Raw genomic sequence first — 20,230 nt, forward strand, 5'->3', positions numbered from 1 at the left:
GTGCTCTTTCCTCCCAGTTTCTTGCACTTGTATGCTTTTTCCATTCACTCTCTCTCTCTCTCTCTCTCTCTCATTCTCCCTCCTGCTGCACTACACTAATCATTCTTCCACTTGCTCTAGTGCTTTTTTTTCTTGTGAAGGAGTTCATATAAGCATGCTGTTTCTCTCCTTGCTGGCACCTCATAATCAATTTCCTTCAAACTCTCATTCTTATTTCATACACTATTATTCACTGCTTCCACTACATTCTCCACAACATTTTCACAATCCTGTCTTACATCCTTAATATTAGTTACTCATTCTTCTGCTCCCAACATTACTCACATTTCCTGCACTCTCTCATGAAACATTTCTGACACGCATTCTCCATTCTCACTCGCATGCCACAAACAATTCACTCTTGGCAATGAATACATTGAACACACTATATTGCAATAAATCCTGCATACTAATATCATTCAGATGAGATGAAATTCATAACCCAGTGTGAGACTACTGGTTCGCTTATTGGTGGTCCAAATTGGCTTGAAAAAGTTCCATGTTTGATCTCTAGAGCAGGGTTCTCAGACTATGTAAAAATAAATTTTAAAAAAATACAAAAAATATATAAAATTGATTAAAAAAAAAAGGGAAAAAATCCTTAGCCCATCCAATCCAAACCTTTCGTCCACAAAAAAAAAAAAAAAAAAAAAAACCATTGACCACCATTTTTTTTTCTTATGCATCGGCACCATAAGAGTAGAATGCTTTTGAAATAGTATCACATAATCATAGTCATGATTAAAGAACACACTTTACAATGCGGTCAAAATTAAAGAAAATACCACCAATAATTTTAGCAATATCACCCATATTTACTAAAAATAAGGACTCGTCTGAACAACACATGCATAACACAGCTGCTTTTAAGGAACAACCTTCAAGCAGGCTGCAAGTTCAAATTCCACTGTGGTACAGATGTTTGTGAACATTTTTATATGATATATGATAGAGCCAAGAAAGTTTACGACAAAAGAATTAGCTGAAGCCTTTCGTCTCATTGAAGCAGGATTTGCTGAGCTTGAGGAGCAAGATCCTAACATTGATCAGTTTACAAATGTTTAACATGCAGTTAGTGAGAACATAAGCTGCTAGAAGGCCCTTTATGATGAAAAATAGAAAAAGGCTGTGCAAACAATCCTAGATACCTTTTCAAGAAACCAACCTTAGTGGTAAGCTCCCCCTCCTCCAACAACAGAATCAAATCCTGATTCTCCAACTCCCACTCCATCCTCTTCAGCACCATCTCCATCATCATCATCTTCTGATTAATGTTAGCCTACTTCTTGCCTCAAAAATGCCCCTTCTAGTAAGCAAGTCATTGATGCAATGTAAAATCTTAAGCAAAAGGAATTTTGTAATAAAATACCTTTAATACAGATTTTACAAGTATGCTAAGTCCCACTAAAAATACTTGTGTATTAATAAAAAAACTTGATGTTAATTAACTTGGAAATAATAATTTTTTGAAGTTATTGAATATTGTGAAATCAGAAAGCTTGAATAAGAACAAAGGAAATTACATATGCGGTAAATTGTGTCTAAGTATACCTCTAGTCAACTAAAATTCCAGACAGATTAAGGGATTAAGTCATGACCTGAGGCCACTCCAAACGTGAAGGTCGACATTACATGGGGGTTTCCCCGTGTAATGTCGGCCTTCGATCGGAATGTATGTACAGTTGAGGGGGGGGGTAAAATTCTAGACAAGTGGTCCTAAATAGAAATGTTCAGATGGTTGTGGGATATGATTGGATAACTTTAGAGAGTTGTTAGTTAGAGCTTACGTATAAAAATTAAGTGAATTTAATATCTGTAAATTGTGTATCTTTACTTAGTGATGAATAAACTGTTTTATTTTCAAAATAACTTGCCTGATCTCTAAGTCCAATGCACTACTCATAAAATCGAACTTATGTGTCTTGAAGTAGATATTGCCATGACTGCAGAGTAAGAATTATATACAGGTAATTTGGTATATAGATTAGTTGGAGAGAGAGAGGAGCTGTGTGTCATACTGGGTGTTCTATTCTACGGAGGGAGATATTTCTCTTATCCTACAATTTTGGTGGTGCAGCTGACTTACAAACAAATTTTCCAAAATTTAAAATTAGAATATAACACCAGTAACTCAGACAAAGAATTTGGCTCCAGTCCGAAGCACTTTCTTTGTTCTTGAGGCCATGCACACGTGATCCTTACTCTTTGCGGCCATAAGATAGAAGTAACTTAGTTTACAATAAAGCAACAAGGAAGTTCAGTTGGTAATCATATGAGACAAATTAAGGTATAGATATTAAACAAAATTAAAGTAAGAGAACAAACACACACAGATATTTTACAGCAACATTAGGTGAGTGTTAACCTTTAATATTCTTGTTTGAAATTTCTCCCATCTCCTATCTAAACTTTTTGTATGTGAGTTTGTTTTTATGTTCTGGTTGTTTGGATTAAAAGAAAGAGCACAATAGTTTCTGTAACTTATTATTACAGTACAGGAATATTATTATTACATTATTACACTGTATTATTATTGCCACATATGAGCTATTATAGTATTGTTATTATTACCATATATGCGCTGTACATTAGGGATCTGAGTTTTTATGTACAAAACGACCTAAAAACGTTCTCAGGAACATATCTCGTCCTTAACCCAGGGACTGACTGCCTGTATTAGTAAATATTACCCTTTCTGACATCAAAGCTCACCATGTTATTATTAAAATTTGAATTAAAAATTTGAACAGAGTGGAATTTTGAATATAAGATGAAGTATGATCATATTGATGAATCTTAGGCAATCCATTTATTTGGGTAGGGATAAATGGTTTGAGGTTTTTTTTTTTTTTTTTTTTTTTTTTTTTACTTTCTGGTTCAGAGAATTCGTGGGATCATAATCCAGAGATTTATGAGCTGTGCTGTCTCTGAGCAATGCATACATCTTCTGATTATAATCACCAAGATTGATGACCACTGTAGTGTTATCTTTCTTTACTCAAATGATTATCATGTTATTGTCTTCGCATAATTTATGGAGGATATGAAACTGGCAGTATGTGACGGATTGCCGTGTTCTAAATGCAGCTTGATAAATTACTTAAAGATGAAACTTGATGAGGTGCTATTGCAAAATTGTGTCTGAGATTAAGGATGGTGATGGCCACTTTTTTTTTTATTTTTTTATTTTATTTTATTTTTTTTTTATGATGAAGGGTTAAAAACTTGAAGAGGCTGATTATGTGGCTGAGAAAGAAACTTACCAAGTTTGTTATACTGGTTGATATGCTTATCCTTCATTTTTTGAAATTTTTTATGGACAGATTTTTTGGAAATGTTAAAGAGAATATCTCACAGTTCAGCATTGAGAACAAAAGATGGCTCAGATTGGAGAGAACTAATGGCTGCTTTAATACCAGGTAGGTACTACGGGTAGCTGCAATCTGTTCACGAAGCAATGCAAAGCTTAACATGTCTGTAGATATGAAAAACCTTAGATGAATGAAATTTTATCTTAAAATTAACATGGGTGGGTTAATTCTATTGTCTCTGCACCTTTATATGAAGGCTGAATGATTAAGATCCCTGAATAAACAAAGTTTCCACTTGCCATGTTGTTTAGCTTTGTGTGCAGTGTCTACTCCACAAAGAATTTTCTTATATGTAGTCTTATATGCTGGTTTAAGTTATTAGATCCTATATTTTATCACTGTCACAGAGACATTGTCAGGGATACATCAAAATTGTAAAAGTACACACAAAACAGAGCTTCCAACCTCTGTTCCACCCAGACCTCCCATTCAACAGAACTCTCCTTTATTCACCAGACCCTTCTGTCCAATGGTTACATACTAAAAAGATTAACAAATTGATTTTATCTCCCTTCTCCTCAAGCCCCTCTTAACAAAGAGACTACAGTAATACTATTGATGTTCCCTATATCCAAGACACCTCAGAAAAAGTAGCCTGAATGCTAAAAAAATAGATAATCTCTGTACTGCTTTCTAACCTCACTGAAGCTGGCTGCCCTTATTCACTCTTCTATGGCTCCCTTCTTGTTCCAAGGTTCCTTGTTCTTTCAAATAATCTTATTATGGTCACACTGCTAACATCCACCTAGAGAAATGCAAGAAGTACATCAGCTGCCATAATTATGGTCTGTTTGGTGTAGCTGACCATTCTTTCCTTATATGGAATCAAATGGAAAAAATATTACTATGCTTCACTACAAGAAATATAAACTTGAAAGACTTTTCTTAGAATCATCAGCAGATTTGTTAAACCAGCCTAATCTTAATAAATATGGTTGTGTTAAATATCCTGAGATTTGGCAAACTTTAATAATTCTTTGGCCTGCTCTTAGCAGCTGAGGCTTGCCAACAGCTCATAGAGGGTGTCCCTCATATGACTAAGCTTTTAGTTAAATTTTTTTCCACTTATTGTTTTGAGTGCTTTTTTGTGTGTGCTTTTAGCAATTTGGGATTGTATCCCTGATGATGTCTCTGTATCAGAGCAAAATATATTGGATCTAATAAACTTGTAATTTGTTAACGACCATTCCCAAATCTCTAATCTCATCCACTTCCTGCAATATGGCACCATCGATATCGTACACAGCTTTCCAATTAAACCTAATAATAATGCCACTTTCCTAGACTATGTGATTCCTAATAAATAAGAAATAACAGTGAATATAATGCAGATTTTCTTATGCTTGATTTTATATCAAATGATCTTATACCTTTTACAATTCTAACTGCTGGGGCTGGAAGCCTGTTTTGGCATTCTAAGGACTATATTTTCTTTCTCTTTCTAGGTCTTCCTGTGTCTCATTTCCCTTCTGTTTATACTTTGTTACTTCTTTTGGTCCAATTCGTATGTTCTTTTATTTTATTATTTATTGCTTGTATTTGTAATTCCTTCTTGATTTCATCATTTTGTATTCTGTCCATTCTTGTACATTTTTAACTGCTCTAAGAAATTTCATTTCAGCTGTTTGTATTTTACTTTCATCTTTTTTTCTCTATATCCAACTTTCTGACCCATATAGTATTGCTGGTACTGCCATGACTTTATAAAATTTTAATTGGTTTTCCTTCCTTCCTTGTTTTGCATTTTGTTCTTCATCTTATAGTACTACAGATTGCTTGAAAATGGCATAACATATTGTCTATATCAAATGTTATGTGACCTAATTATTGAAAATGTGTTACTTGTATAAAGTTTGGTTTTCAGTTACTGTTTTATTCATATGGGATATTTATCCCAGAAAGGTATAGTCAAGAATATAGAAAATAAATATCAAGAAGGTGGCAAAATATTCTGGAGGTTGTTGAAGAAGCTTAAGAATGGAGGAAAGAGTGCTGTAAAAGGAATTAGAGATGATAAAGGTGACATGAAAATGGAAGAAAAAGATATCCTTGAAGTATGGAGTAATTACTTTGAAAAACTGCTAAATGAAACAAGCAGTGATGACAGCACAGTGGTAAAAAATACTGACCAGGCATGCAGTCAGGAATACATATCCGTACTTGAAGTAGAAAAAGCCATCAAAGGCTTGAAATGTGGAAAGGCAGCAGGAGCAGATGATATTCTACCAGAAATGCTGACGTATGGTGGTATAAGAGTCTTACAGTGGCTGCACTGCATAGTTCAGAAAGCCTGGACAGAGGGACGAATTCCCGATGATTGGAGTAGAGCTCTCATAGTACCCATATGTAAAAAGGGAAATAAAACTGAATGTGAGAATTACAGAGGTATTTCCCTACTGAGTGTTCCTGGCAAGATCTATGCAAGTATACTTGAGAAACGGTTGAGAAGAATTGTGGAAGAAAAGCTTGGTGAAGAACAAGCTGGATTCAGGCCAAATAGAGGCTGTCAAGATCAGATCTTCACTTTACAACAAATAGTCGAGAAAGCATGGGAATATAACAAAGATCTGTATTTAAGTTTTGTCGATCTGGAAAAGGCATATGACAAGGTGCCAAGAGAGAAGCTATTCAATACGCTGCAGTTATATGGTGTCAATGGAGCATTATATCAAGCAATACTTAGTCTTTATTTGAGTTGTAAGTCAGCAGTTAGAATTGAAGGAAGTACAGGAAGATGGTTTAATGTTAAATCTGGTGTGAGACAAGCATGTACATTATCCCCTCTGTTATTCATTATCTATATGGATCACATTATGAAGGAGAGTGGTATTAAACATGATATCAAAATTGGAGATGTTAATGTCAGCTCTTTGATTTATGCGGATGATGTTATACTTCTAAATAAATCTGCTACAAGTCTGCAAGATTCTCTGACTAAATTGAATAGCTGTTGTAATAGATATGGTATGAAGGTCAGCAATAAAAAGACAAAGACAATGAAAATAGGCAGAATCATTGAAAATGTCAACTGTGTTGTGAATGGAGAACCTGTGGAACAAGTAAAACATTTCAGCTATTTAGGCACGATTTTTACTGAAGATGGTAAATTAAATATAGAAATAGACAACAGAATCAGCAAAGCTGGTATGGTGGGAAGTCAATTGAATAAATTCATATGGAATAAGAGAGAAATTAGTCGGAACACTAAATTAGCTGTATACAAGACAGTGTTCAAACCAGTTTTAACTTATGGATCTGAGAGCTGGGTCAGAAGTAAAACACTTGACCAAAGACTAGAGACCACAGATATGAGAGTCCTAAGAAAGATTATAGGCGTGAACAGATGGCATCAATGGCAATATCATATTAAAAACGAGGATATTAGGAAAGAACTTGACATTGTCAGCATCCAGGAATGTGTTAGCAGAGCTAATCTCAGGTGGTATGGTCACTTAAACAGAATGGGCGAGGAAAGATTAGCAAAACAAGTGTTCTCTGTCAGGTTGGCAGCAAAATGACCCAGAGGAAGACCAAGATATAGGTTGATTGATACGGTACAAAGTGCCTTAGACGATAGAAATATAAGATCTGATAATGTTGGAGTCTTGACAAGTAACAGGCTGATTTGGAGGAAAATTGTAGATAGAAATTAATAATGATGTAATTTTTTTCATGTAGTACTATCATATCCTGTACATCCATTGAGGGTACATGCAGGAATATGATGATGATGATGAGGTATAGTCAAAGTTTTCTTTAATGAGATTTGTAAATTGTATTCATTAGTTAATTGCTATAGATAGTGAATGGATCTCTGTAGATTGCCTTCTGATTTTTATATAATTACTTGATCATCTGCAAAAAGTATTTTGTTAACTGTTGTATTTTAATTGATGTTTATTACTACAGATTTCCACTTCCTTATTAGATCATGAGGGATGGATTGTACCATAGTTGTCTATAATATTGTATATCCATTCTTCTTTTGAGATTCCTGCTACATCTTTTTCTGATTTATTCAAATGTTTCATTAATTTATAAGCAATGCTTTGTTGGTGGCCATGTAGATCATTTTCACTATCACTAATAAATCTATCCCAAGAACTTTGGCGATCTTTTCTTGCAATGTTTTTTGCAATAGAACTTTTATTTCTATAAGCTTCTAGTGATTTCTGCTGTTTGTTTCTGGAAGCGTGTAAGTTTTTTGTTTTTCTTCTATAGCTGTTGCTATTTCATCATTCAAAATTTTCAGTCCTTTTTTTCGTTTAGTTTTGTTTTTGTCCAAAGGACCTCTTCTGCTGTTTATTTTATTATTTTGCTTATATTTATCTAGTCATCATTTATGTCAGAAGAAACAGGAACAATTAGTTTTGATATATATTCCTAATGCTACCTTCCTGGAGTCGGTATGTTTTGTCGTTCTTTCTACATTTTTCTTTTCTTTAGATTCTCATGGATTTTGTGATTTCCATTTTGCTTGTGTTGCCATTTTTGAGAATACCAGATAATGATCTCAATATATATCATTGCCTCTACAAACTGTTGTCTCTAATGTGTGAAGATAGCTTTCTGTTAATGATTATATAGTCCTCTGGTGCTCCAAGTATATTTATGGATATCTTTTTATTTCTGAAAAAATGTGTAAGTTAATTTTAATTCATAAAATGGGGAGAAAATTTTCAATTTGTTTCCATTTTGATTTAAATGTTCTCCATATCTACCTACAATCTGTGGTATATTTCATTCCCTACTCTAGCATTAAAGTCTCCTGCAGTTATTAAATAAGAATTTTTATTACAGGGTTTCATCAACTTTCACATTCTTCTACTTTTCCTTCTTCTGGAACATATATTCCTGTTACTGTTAGGTAGCTTCTTTCAAATTTCAGTCTCACAGTTGCTGTTCCTTCTTTAATAAAAGTGTAGGTCATCTTCCATTTGTGATTTGTCATTATAGCTACACCACAGCTTGCTCTTTTATTCTGTTCTATCCCACTATATATCATTACATAATCTGCCATTTTGATAGTTCCTTTTAATTTTTTCCACAGTTAATACTGCTATATTTATCCTTTTTTTTTTTTTTTTTAAACTGTTAAGTTCTGTTTCTTTCCTAACATTCAATGTGGTGACATTTAATATATCCATTATTCTAAATTGTTTGCCCTTTTTCCTGCTATTGTCGTTTTCAGTAAATCTGTCCTATTTTTCCTTTGAATGCTTCTGAATGCATCTGTTTTTTTTTATATGAGAAGAGGTTACCAGCCTCTTGTTCAACCCCCAACTGGAGGACTGAGGTATCTTTCTTAGTTTAGCACCTCTCCCTTGGGGTCATTGGTACACAGAAGCTCTTCACTACAACAAGATAGAGATGCAATCAAGGAGACTGCTGACTTACAACTCAAATATGGACTATATATTTCTTAATATAATATTAGTCCTGGTTATTTCACATGAGAAGTTGTGAAATCTGTAGCACATCAGTGTGAGCAAGTAGGCAAGAAAAAAGAAGGAATCTGTTGATATATAATTTTTTAACAACTGGAGTTTGTAGTCCTTAGAAAAATTGTATAAGAACATCTTTTCCAGAGGATAGTTATAGAAGATATGAAGTTGGAGGATGAGAAGTTGGTTTGGTATGTTTTGGAGCTATAAAGGAGTAGATGTTGGCCAGTAGCTTTTGTGTGTTTTTTGAATTTGAGGCATGGTATTAGCTAGTTCGGCTAAACGGTATGTATCCAGGAAATTCAAGTGATAAATAAGAAAAAAGCCCTCAGCCACAGAATCATGGGTTTTCAGTTGTTGTGAAAATATCATTGACTTCTAATGTTGGACTCATTAATTCAAATCTAATTAGTATATCCTTGCAATAGTAATCAGATGGCACTTGTTTTTCATTTTGCACATAATTTTGTTTTCTTGGTTTGAAATGAGGATGCATAATAGATTATTCTGTTTAATTTAATTTTTAATAGTAAATGTTTCTATTTATACATATTTTTCACTCAGGAAAGAGAAAGGAGGGTGATCAGTTGGCATTTTATTTTATCTTTTCTGTTTTTATGAAATATAGGTTGGTCACCATCATCATTTCTATCATCACGAGATAAAAAAGCTGACAGTATTCAACAAAAGCCAGAGGATTTTATGGATGAAGAGGTATTTTGTTTTTTATTGTTTCTCTCTAGAGTGCTATTGTATTCTTCCTTTACACTGATTGTACAGAGCAGGCCACTACTTGGTCATTACAAGTTGTTTGGCCTAAAATGTTTTTAGGGAAAACAAGACAGTATCTTCTTTTATTCATTTTATGTGTTTAATAATATTATAGCAAACTTGTTGGCCTTGGTTGGCTTGAGTGGATTGCATTCCTGCTTTCCAGCCAGTGGGATATGGGTGTTTGTGAATCTCTAGGTAGGAGATGAAATCATTGCCTGGTGTGTAACTACTGTCCTACTTATTAGAGATCTGAACTGGATTGAAAAGCTCCATGTTTGGTCTCTAGAGCAGGATTTCTGGATTACATTAAAAAAAAAATTAATTTAAAAATATTAAAAAAGTTAGTCCACCCATGATACATTTGAAAATTTTTGTTAATGGGAATCATATTAACAAAAGATCTTTCAGGAAACATGAAAATCCCTGCAGTAAATTTTGTAATTTCTTATTTTATTAGAAATAAAATATTTAAAAAAATAAAAATCAATAAAATATGCCAATGTGTATAAATTTTCAACTGTTAATTTGAAAATAACACATCTGTATAAGATGTCTCTGTTGTGTGCAGAGATCATTTTCTCTTATCTCAGAATTAAATTTTCATTAAATTACTATGATTACATGATAAATGCTGTATAGTAATTACCATAACAACATACAAAATTGTCTTTTCATAATATTGTGATGTTGGTTTGATTAAAATGAAACATTTTAATTTATTTGGCAATTTACAGAACATTACTTTAATATTTATTATCGTTAGTTTTGGACATACAGACAAATATGCAGGGTGATTCTAAATTATTGTTGGAGTTCCTGTGGTCTATAATTTTCAAACCGGAAGCAACAAAATAAAACTGCTTATAAAATGTGAAAGTGTAACTCAAAAAGTTTTATTTGGCAACACTATACTTGTGCACATTGATGTCTGGTATGCTTCGTCATGATAATATGATGTCATACTTCAAAATGGCAAATGTTCAAGAGAAAGCAATGTGTATACTTTGGTTTTTCAAAACAAAGTCCATTATCACAATGCAAAGTCATTACAGAAACTCAGTATGGGAAAACATCCACCATCAGATAATGCTATCCGATGCTGGTTAAAGCAATTTCAAAAGAGACTGGTAGTGTTCAGTACCAAAAAGGAGTGGGAAGACTAAGCACTTTGCAAGAAGATGTTGATTGAATCCAGGAAGCATTATATTGAACCCCACAAAAATCAACTAGACGAGCTTCTTTGCAGTTAGGTATAACACAAGTGACTGTTTAGAATATAATAAATTTAGTTTAATCCTTTATCCAAGTGTGAGCAAACAAAGTTTGCGCCTGAAAGTATCTTCAGGACTGGGGTAAGGTAGTACAACACCAGGCAACTTGTAGCAAAGGTGGAGCAAGCTAACATCACTCCTATCACAGTATCTTCCATAATGCAAAACACATCTCCTTGTGGATATGTATAATGTTGTGCATTAAGGGGAGGGCCACTACCCAGACTAGTTTCGACCTTTATTGAGATTTCTTCAGTGGGAGCCAGGCCCAAGTGGAGATACCAGACAGAAGTATTAGCAAGGTCATTTCTGCCTATAGGAGTTGCCAAATGGTGTGCCACCTTTTTATTAAATTACTCTGGATTTAGAGAAAGCTGTTGAAAGTTTATTTTTCACTTGGTTATACTATAATAAATTTAGTTTAATCATTTATCCAAGTGTGAGCAAAGTTTACGCCTGAAAGTATCTTCAGGACTGGGGTAAGGTAGTACAACACGGGCAACTCGTTGCAAAGGTGGAGCAAGTTAACATCACTCCTATCTCAGTATCTCCCATAATGCAAAACACATCTCCTTTTCAATGACTGTTTAGAAAGTTGTTCACTGCAGATTGTACAGGCTTTACACCTGGATGATAAATCCTGCCATTTCCAGTTTGCCCAAGACATTTTGTCAAAAGCTGAAACTGATGAAAATTACCTTCAAAGATGGATATTTAGTGATGAAGCAATGTTTTGCCTATCAGGAAGGGTAAATCATTTTGAATATTGTAATCAAAAAACCTAATGCCATTTGAGCATTCAAAAGAGATAGTCCAAAGGTCTGGTATGCTTTGTCATGTTCAGAAGTTTTTGGGGTCACAGAAAAGTGACAGCAGTGAACTATCTGGACATGCTACAGCTGCACCTGTTACCCTGGTTGGAAGATCATCAGCCAAATGTGGTGTTCCAGCAAGTTGGAGCACCTCCACATTGGGCTCTTATTGTCCAAGAATTTTTTGACATGCATTTTCCTGGCCGCTGGGTTGGGCTTAGTGGACTGATTCTGTGGCCTTTGCATTCACCCATTAATACACCACTTGATTTCTTCATATGGGAATATGTGAAGGACATTGTTTACTAGACCCCTGTAACTTCCCTTGATGAAATGAAGACAAGAATTGTTGCTGCAATAGAAACAGTTACACCATACATGATGAAGAACACTTGGGGGGGAAAATTGATTATTGCTTGGACATCTTACTAGCCATGAAAGGTGCACATGTCGAAATTGTTTAGCATTCTGCAGTATTGATTCTATAAGTAATAAAACTTTTTGAGTTACACTTCATATTCTGTAAGCAGTTTTATTTTGTTGTTTCTTGTTTGAAAATTATAGGCTACAGAAACCTTGAATTTTAGAATCACCCTGTTATATGTGTGTGCTATATCATTTTTGTAATTTTTTGTTTTTTTATTTAAACTGGATAGTAAATACAGATACCTGCCACTGAATTAGAAATCTTTATACAGATGTACGTAAACGTCACTTATGTAATGTATATGCAAAATACTTGGTCGTGTGTACTATTTAAGAATGCTGCTAGTCAATAATCATCAATGGTGTTAATCACAATGGGAAAAACAAAGGATTTTTTGGAGGTCAATAAAGTGCTTACTGTGCCCATGTGGCTGGAGTCACAATTTTGAAAAAAGAGCTGACTGGTTTCTCAAAAGGTTAGATATCCTGAGCATTTAATCAGTGGAAAAATAATCCACATCGCTTGTGGATTATTTTTCTTGAGAAAATGATCAAGTAGTGTTCACCTGATAGATTGCCAGACATACAAGTGTTCTGTTAAAAGGAGATATATGTGGAATTACAAAGCAGACAACATAGCATTTACAGAAGAGCAAATAGAAAGGTACAGTAATCCCTCGATTGATGTGCCCCTGATTAGTGCGTTTTCAATTAGTGAATCTTTTTTTTTTTTTTTTTTCAATACCCAAATTCGATTAGTGTGCCTATATACATCTTAAATATAAATGTTACAGATTTTAAAAATTTTCGATCTATACATTTTTTATGGCTAACTATTTTAAAAAATCACTCACCGGGATGAAATAATTTAGTTACTGATTTGAAACAATTTACAAAGTTATTTTTTAATGACATACTACACTATTTCCATATACACTATGTTCCAAATTTACCACCAAAATTTATGTCGTCTACTTTACATAGCATTTTGCTGATCATATCTCGTGCAATTATTTTCCTTACTTTTTTATTTTAAATTACTTTCCTAACATTTAATCATGAGTAAAAGAATTAGTGAGCAAAAAAAAAGAAGTGAGAAAATGATTCGAAAAATAATCTGATTGGAAGAAAAACTTGAAATAATGAAGAAAAATGAATAAGACAAGTCCAGAGCAAAGATAGGACAAGAAAACAAAAATGGGTGAATCAACTGCTGAATACAAAGAGAAAGGTAAGGCTGCTTCAAGTTCATCATGCATGCACTCGAAATCAAAGTATTATAATGATTGAATTAGAGAGACTTCTTTTTATATGGATCAAAGATTGTAACCAAAAACAGATCTAGCTAAACACTGACTTTATTAAATCAAAAGTCTCTTTGTAACCTGGAAGGAAAGGGCTATCAATGATGGAAAAGAAGAATTCCACTTTAGTGCTGGGTGATTTGAGCATTTCAAAAGAGAAATAGCCTACATAATGGTCTAATTACATGCGAAGCTGCAAGTGGAGATAAGGAGATAACCAGAGATTTTGAAGAAAATTTTGTAAGAAGGTGACTATTGTGATCAACAAATATTTAATGTCAATGAAACTGGCCTTTTTTTGGAAGCGAATGCCTTCCAAGACTTTTCTAGCCAAATTAGAGAAATCTCAGCCTGGTTATAAAGTCACAAAGTCGAATGAAATTACTGCTAGCAATATGCGAGCCGTTTGGAAGCACATTCTTCCACATTGTGCAAATGATTTTAGAGGATTTTCAAATTAATCTAATTAATTAAATTTCATTCTGAGAAATTGGGTGATTCTGACCTACTAAATTTAGATGCACAGCAGGAAGATCCTGAAGAATATGAAAATTTAATCACTGACAAGACCAAAGAGGTCTTGTCAGTGAAACAATTTGAAAATAGTTTTTGTACAATCGAAGTTTTTAAGTGGCAATGCTTAGAGGCTGGTGAAGAGAGAACCAGTAAAATTTGCACAAGTGACAATAAGGCCATACTGTCAGTTGTATGAAAAAAAGAAATAGAATGCCCACCAAACTACGTTAGCTCAATTCTTTGAGCTAACGTAGTTTGGTGCTTCTTAACAAAGAATTGAGCTAACGTAGTTAGCTCAATTCTTTGTTAAGAAGCAGAATAATAAATTTATATTCTGAATATGTTTTATTGTCTTTCAGCTTCATAGTTTTCCTTTAACTAGGCCATGAGACATACCCTAATTCTTTTATAAAAAAATTAAGGGTCAAAACAGAAATCTGAGGAATGAATTATACATTTTCCCATAAGTTGTTATATTCGATTAGTGTGTTTTCGGTTAATGCACCTGTTTTAAAGAATGCATTAGGCGCATAAATCGAGTCATTGCTGTATTGTTTTATAACAGTAAACAACAGCATACGAGGGTTGTCTGAAAGCTTCTTGGCCTAACAACGAATTTATAATTACAAAATTTTTATTTTTCAACATAATTTCCCTTAAGACTAATACAATTCCAGCGTTATCCCATCCTTGTAGTGGTTCTCAGTAAGATCTGCAAAATACTCCTCTACAGCTGCAATCACCTCTTGATTTGAAGAAAAATGCTGACCAGCGAGGAAGAGTTTTAGTTTTGGGAAGAGATAGAAGTCAGAGGGAGCCAAATCTGGGGAATAGGGTGGATGTTCCAACATTTCATATGCAGATCCCTTAATATTCCCATTGCCAAAACACCTTTGTGGGCAGATGCATTGTCCTGATAAAAGATGATTTTTTCTTCGACAAACTGGGTCTTTTCTCACAAATTTTTTCGTCTAGTCTGGTTAAAAGATTGGAATGATATTCCCAAGTTATTGTTTTACCCTTTTCAAGATAATTAATAAACAAAATCCTTTTAGTATCCCAAAACACCGATGCCATGACCTTTCTTGCTGATGGAACCGACTTTGTGTTCTTTGGCACGCACTTAACAACCAGCTTCTGTCCACTGTTTTTGACTGCTGTTTGGATTCTGGTGTGTAACAGTGAATTGAAGTTTCATCCATAGTAAAAAATCGATGCACAAAATCAGTTTTATTCTTGTTAAAACACTACGAACACTGTTCAGAGATTTTCATGCAAGTGCATTTTTGATTTGCTCTGAGCAAGCATGGGACCCATCGTGCGCAAAGCTTTTTCATTTGAAATTCTTCATGCAAAATATATCTTACATGTTCTTTTGAAATGCCTATAGTCTCAGCAATTTCACGTACTTTGACTCGCCAGTCATCCAATACCATATCAGGCGCTTGATCAATGATTTCTGGTGTTCATATTTCCGAATTTATGGACACAAAACACACATGTTGAAATGATTATTTTACTTATTATTAATAAAATAACAATTTGACGTTTAGACCCCTGTATTAATAATAAGTAAAATAATCATTTCAACGCGTGTGTTTTGTGTCCCTAAATTCGAAAATATGAATACTGATCACCGTGTAACCTTAAAAGAAAGATTTCTGGTGTTGTTACACTTTTTGGACGTCCTTCACATGGATCATCTTCAAGGCTGGTATAGCCACGGTTAAACTCGGCAGCCCATTTCTTAATTGTCAGAAACAAAGGAGAAGAGTGCCCATAAACTTTTATGAACTTCGAATGAATTTCTTTTGCCGTTAAACCTTCTTTTACAAAGAATTATAACCGCACGATACTCAGTTTTATCCATTTCAAGGGATACAGACAACACTTTTGCTTCAGACAGCTGCATAAGAGAATATAGAATGATTTGCAATTTCACGTGGATGCTTATGACAGGTGTATCAACTTGGAAAAAAAAAATCTTCCCGATAGTGTTGCCATCTATGGTCGAGGCCGAGAACTTTTCAGACCACCCTCGTATTTTGCCTTTTTTGGCTGCCCTTAGCACATTTACTTTAAGTGAATCCTGAACTTAAAATCCTACTCTTGCTTAGCTTTCTGTAGAAGAAATTTAAAAATATGTAGTAGCTCTTCAGCATTCTTTTCACAAACAGAACATTTTAATACATTTTGCATCTAAGGTAAATCGAGTAAGTTCTTTTACCTAGTGAATTTCTGAAATAATGTTAATAATAAAATAGCGATAAGCTAATACCTTTTATTCCCTTATAGGGAGAAGGCGAGGCCTTTAAACCGTATCTAGCTTTTGGAACTGAGTGGGCAGTTCAATCTCCACCAGTAACTAATCAGAGATAGCTGATGCATGTCTTTCAGTAATTATAGGTGGCCACCAATGAAAAGACCAGCAAACAAGTGCTGCCATCTCTTGGTATATCCTGTTAATCTTAACAGGATATGTTACTGTCTGAAATAATATGGGCTCTACGGTTGATTTTCTTGAGTTTACGGGACGAAAAAACCAAGTTTCCTGGAAAAAAAACCCAGCTTGCCCATGCCAGAGATCAACTAAACTAGAACCAGTCAAAGAAAAGCTTAGAAAAAGTTCCTCCATTCGGTGACTAAACTTGAACTATAAGTCTATATTCAGGCGGCCTAGAACAGTAGATGCAAGGGCCACTTCTGCTGAGCTACACAGACCTTTGAAATAATGTTTAATTTATTGAATCACACATATTCAACATTATGAGATAGGATATTGGTTTTAATAATGTTACAATGGAAGTTCGCATGCATCTGACATAAATAAATCTAAAAGGGCTCAATCATTGATATCCATAATGTCTTGTTCTCAGCAAAATTTGTTGATTAAGCAGGCAAAATGCTTAATGTAATATATAAACTTATCAGGTTTATATATTACATTAAAATTACAGTAAGTAGAAATATTATATCCAAGTCTGTGTGGTTAGCATAGTGGCTGTGTGCTTTGCAGCCATATGCCTGGGGAAGGAGTGTCCTAGATTCGATTCTCGTCAATGATGTGAGGAGCTAAGGATCTTCCTCAGCCATAGCCAAGTTAGCCGGTCTTGAGCGTGGACAGTAGGGTTTTTTCCTCAGTTTATCCTGGGGTTTTTCATCTCTCAAAGCAGGCAAACCGACCTTGAGAACTCAACACTACAGACAGGGGATACACCGGGGCATAGGGCTGACCACCTTATTCTGTGAACAGTTTGAGATCCGATGATTAATAAACTCTCAACACTGCAAGGTAAAAGAGGGAAAGGAATATGAGATGAGATATTATATCAGCCATCACATCAAAATTGATCATTTTGATATCCAATATTTTGCAATTTTACCAGTCAGTTATCTGAATATTAAACCTCTTAGTCTAAATTTGATAAACTTTGTTCTCCTTTATTTTGCAATTTTACCAATTAGCTGAATATTAAACCACTTAGTCTAACATTTGATAAGTTCTGAAAATCAATCACCCTAATGTCCCAAATGGAATGACCAACTTTCAGTCCTGAAAGGTGATCATTCTATTATTTGCAAGTTTATGGTTATTTCAACATCAACTCTCAAACTGACATTTTCATTGTTAACAATCATTTCAATCAGATTCCTACATAACCTCCAAAAGTTCAGTCCTGAAAGTCGGTTATTCTGTTTATACGTCATTTGCAGTTTTGCTATTATTTCAATATCAACTCAAACTTAACATCGGTGAAGTCAAAAAATTTGATTGTTGCAATGTCCATTATTTACAATTTTACCGATTATCTTAACATCAAATTCAAACTCCCACTGACTTCCAAAAAAAAGTCTGAAAAATCAATAGTTCCAGCAACCATGTTGGTTGCTATTTTATTGATAATGTGAACATTAAACTTCTTACTCACCATTGTAGCATCCATTTATTTTAAACAGCTGTTTCATCTTTGCTCCCTCCCAAGAGCCAATAAGGGAAATCATATTATTATTATTATCTGAGACCTCCAGGGAGTCAAGGACTCATCGAGGGAGGCTGTAAATTACCCAACCCAGCTATCCTATCTTCCCTTAAATTCATTTACACTAGATGCACTCACTACCCCCTAAGGGCAAATTATTTCACTGACTCACTGCTCTCTGAGAGAAAAACCTAGCTCTTACCCCTTTCTTGACTGCAAACAACCATAACTTCCATGGATGCCCTCATGTTCTCTCCCCGCCTTCCATATAACGAAAAATTTCATCACTTGAAATGCTATAACACCCATTCAAAAGTTTATAGACCTCTATCATATCACCCCCTCTTTCTCCTGTTAACTAGAGTCTGTAATCCTCATACTCGCAATCTGTCCTCATAATCCAAATCCCATAATCCGGATATAATCTTTGTAACTCTTCTTTGCACCCTTTCCACGGCTTCTTTATCCCCTTGGAACCAGGAGACCAAATCTGCACACAGTAATCCAAGTGTGGTCTTATCAAAGTCTTATAAAGAGGCAAAATTACTTCCTTATCCTTACATGTCAAGGCTCGCTTCAGCATAGGAATTATCCTCTGAGTTGTATTTGCAACTTTTGCTATGTGACCTTTGAACTTTAAATTCTTATCCACCAATACACCAAGATCCCTTGTCTCTTCAGTTTCTTGTAGCATAACCCCTCTAATATAATATGCCGCTGGATCTATAATCATGCCAAAGTGCATAACTTTACACTTACTGACATTAAACTGACAGCCATTTTCGTTTGCCCAGATTTCCAGTCTATTCAAATCATTTTGAATATGCTGAATATGTCATGTAATTCATTGTATAATATTTCATCTTAAAGAGGTAGGTCTGCTAAGCTTGTTAAAGATCTTAGTTGACAGTGTAGCATACACTGCCTTCAATTAACATTGTTTATTAGCGCAGGCATCATATTTAATTACTGCTTGCTTTATCATCTCCTTTTTTATGAAAATCTATCTGCTGTTATGAGTAGTATGTTATATGCTTTAGTAATTTGCATTGTATATTCATTTTAAATACACGTTAGGTTGATAAGTTGCAATTTCAACTTAATTTGAAATTTTAAGGACTTGGGACAGTTTGGAATAGCACCACGTAAAATCCAAACCACACATCACTTTCAAGATTTATCTGCAGAAAGTTCTAGAAAAAGAGGTCCTCCCAGTTTACATGTAGGTCCAATTCCAGGAGAACCTCCATTGAAAGACATTGTGAAGTCTGTTCAGTAAGTATTATCTCATGTCATCACAAATTATTATATTTACTTTATAATAATATAAGACATAATATAGAGAGCAAATGTATGGGAATCAGAGAAACAGCACAAAGTTTTCTACAGTGAATTTGAGAGCAAAAGTATTTCTTCCTCTGAATTACTTCCTTTTCAGGGTAATTATTCCAGTATTTCTGGAATAATTACCCTGAAAAGTGTGCCATTTAGCTATGATAACTGTGAGCTTTTCTAGCAGTCTTTCAGTGATCACATAAGAATTTGATTATTTTTTCCAAGATGGAAAGGGGAATGCCTCAACATTACATGTTTCCATAGCATGATTCAATTGAGTTTGAGAAATATTTAGCTAACTAAATTCTTGACTAAGGTCAGTAAGTATTCCCTATTGGCATAAACTACAAACAGAAATAATAATACAACATGATTATCATGCTATCTAAGCATGGCAGAATTCACTCTAGTCATCACTGAAAAGAGCAGTACAGATTTAGAGACATATGTCAGCATTATTGGCATTACCAAGGTGAAGAAGACTGAAACTGGCAAAATACTGCTAAGTGCTAAATATAAGATGCAATTTCAAGTAGAGTGATGTGGGCAAATTTCAAAATAGGAAATTGGACAGTGGTACTTACTTGTGTCTACAGGCCCACAGGACTTCTACTAAAGAAGAAGTAGAGGAGTTTTTTTTTTTTTTGAGTCATTAGGGAAGGCAGCTGATATTTAAAAAAAATAATAAAAATAAAATAAATAAATAAAGGCCCATGTCCTCCTGTGGCAGTGGCATTTGCACACATAGCGCCAGGCTGACTGAAGAAAGCAGATCTCGGTTTTAAATCTAGTTTCTGACTAGAGGAACTTTTTCTAACCCTTTCTTTGACCAGTTCCTGAGTTAGTAGATCTCTGGTATGGGCAAGTGGGTTTTTTCCTCCCATAAACTCAAGAAAATTGACCATAGAAACCACACTATTTTAAACAACAAGTATATTGTGTTAGGGACCACAAGATG

At 34.4% G+C, this 20,230-nt stretch overlaps 1 protein-coding gene across 2 annotated transcripts in view; it reads left to right on the forward strand.

The window, feature by feature from the left end:
• Positions 1-20,230, forward strand: part of LOC150100956 (G patch domain-containing protein 1) — a 246,391-nt gene that overhangs the window by 55,319 nt on the left and 170,842 nt on the right. Inside the window, exons 3-4 of one of the 2 annotated variants that reach the window (XM_090401354.1) lie at positions 9,483-9,568; positions 19,055-19,212. In XM_090401354.1, coding sequence (XP_090257480.1) covers positions 9,483-9,568; positions 19,055-19,212 — 244 coding nt within the window. The remainder of the gene's footprint in view (positions 1-9,482; positions 9,569-19,054; positions 19,213-20,230) is intronic. The other variant, XM_090401355.1, reaches the window with a different exon arrangement.

This window comes from Typopeltis vanoorti, chromosome 12, assembly GCF_054136105.1.
Source record: "Typopeltis vanoorti isolate ZY-2024b chromosome 12, IOZ_Tvanoo_1.0, whole genome shotgun sequence".
Lineage (NCBI taxonomy): Eukaryota > Metazoa > Arthropoda > Arachnida > Uropygi > Thelyphonidae > Typopeltis > Typopeltis vanoorti.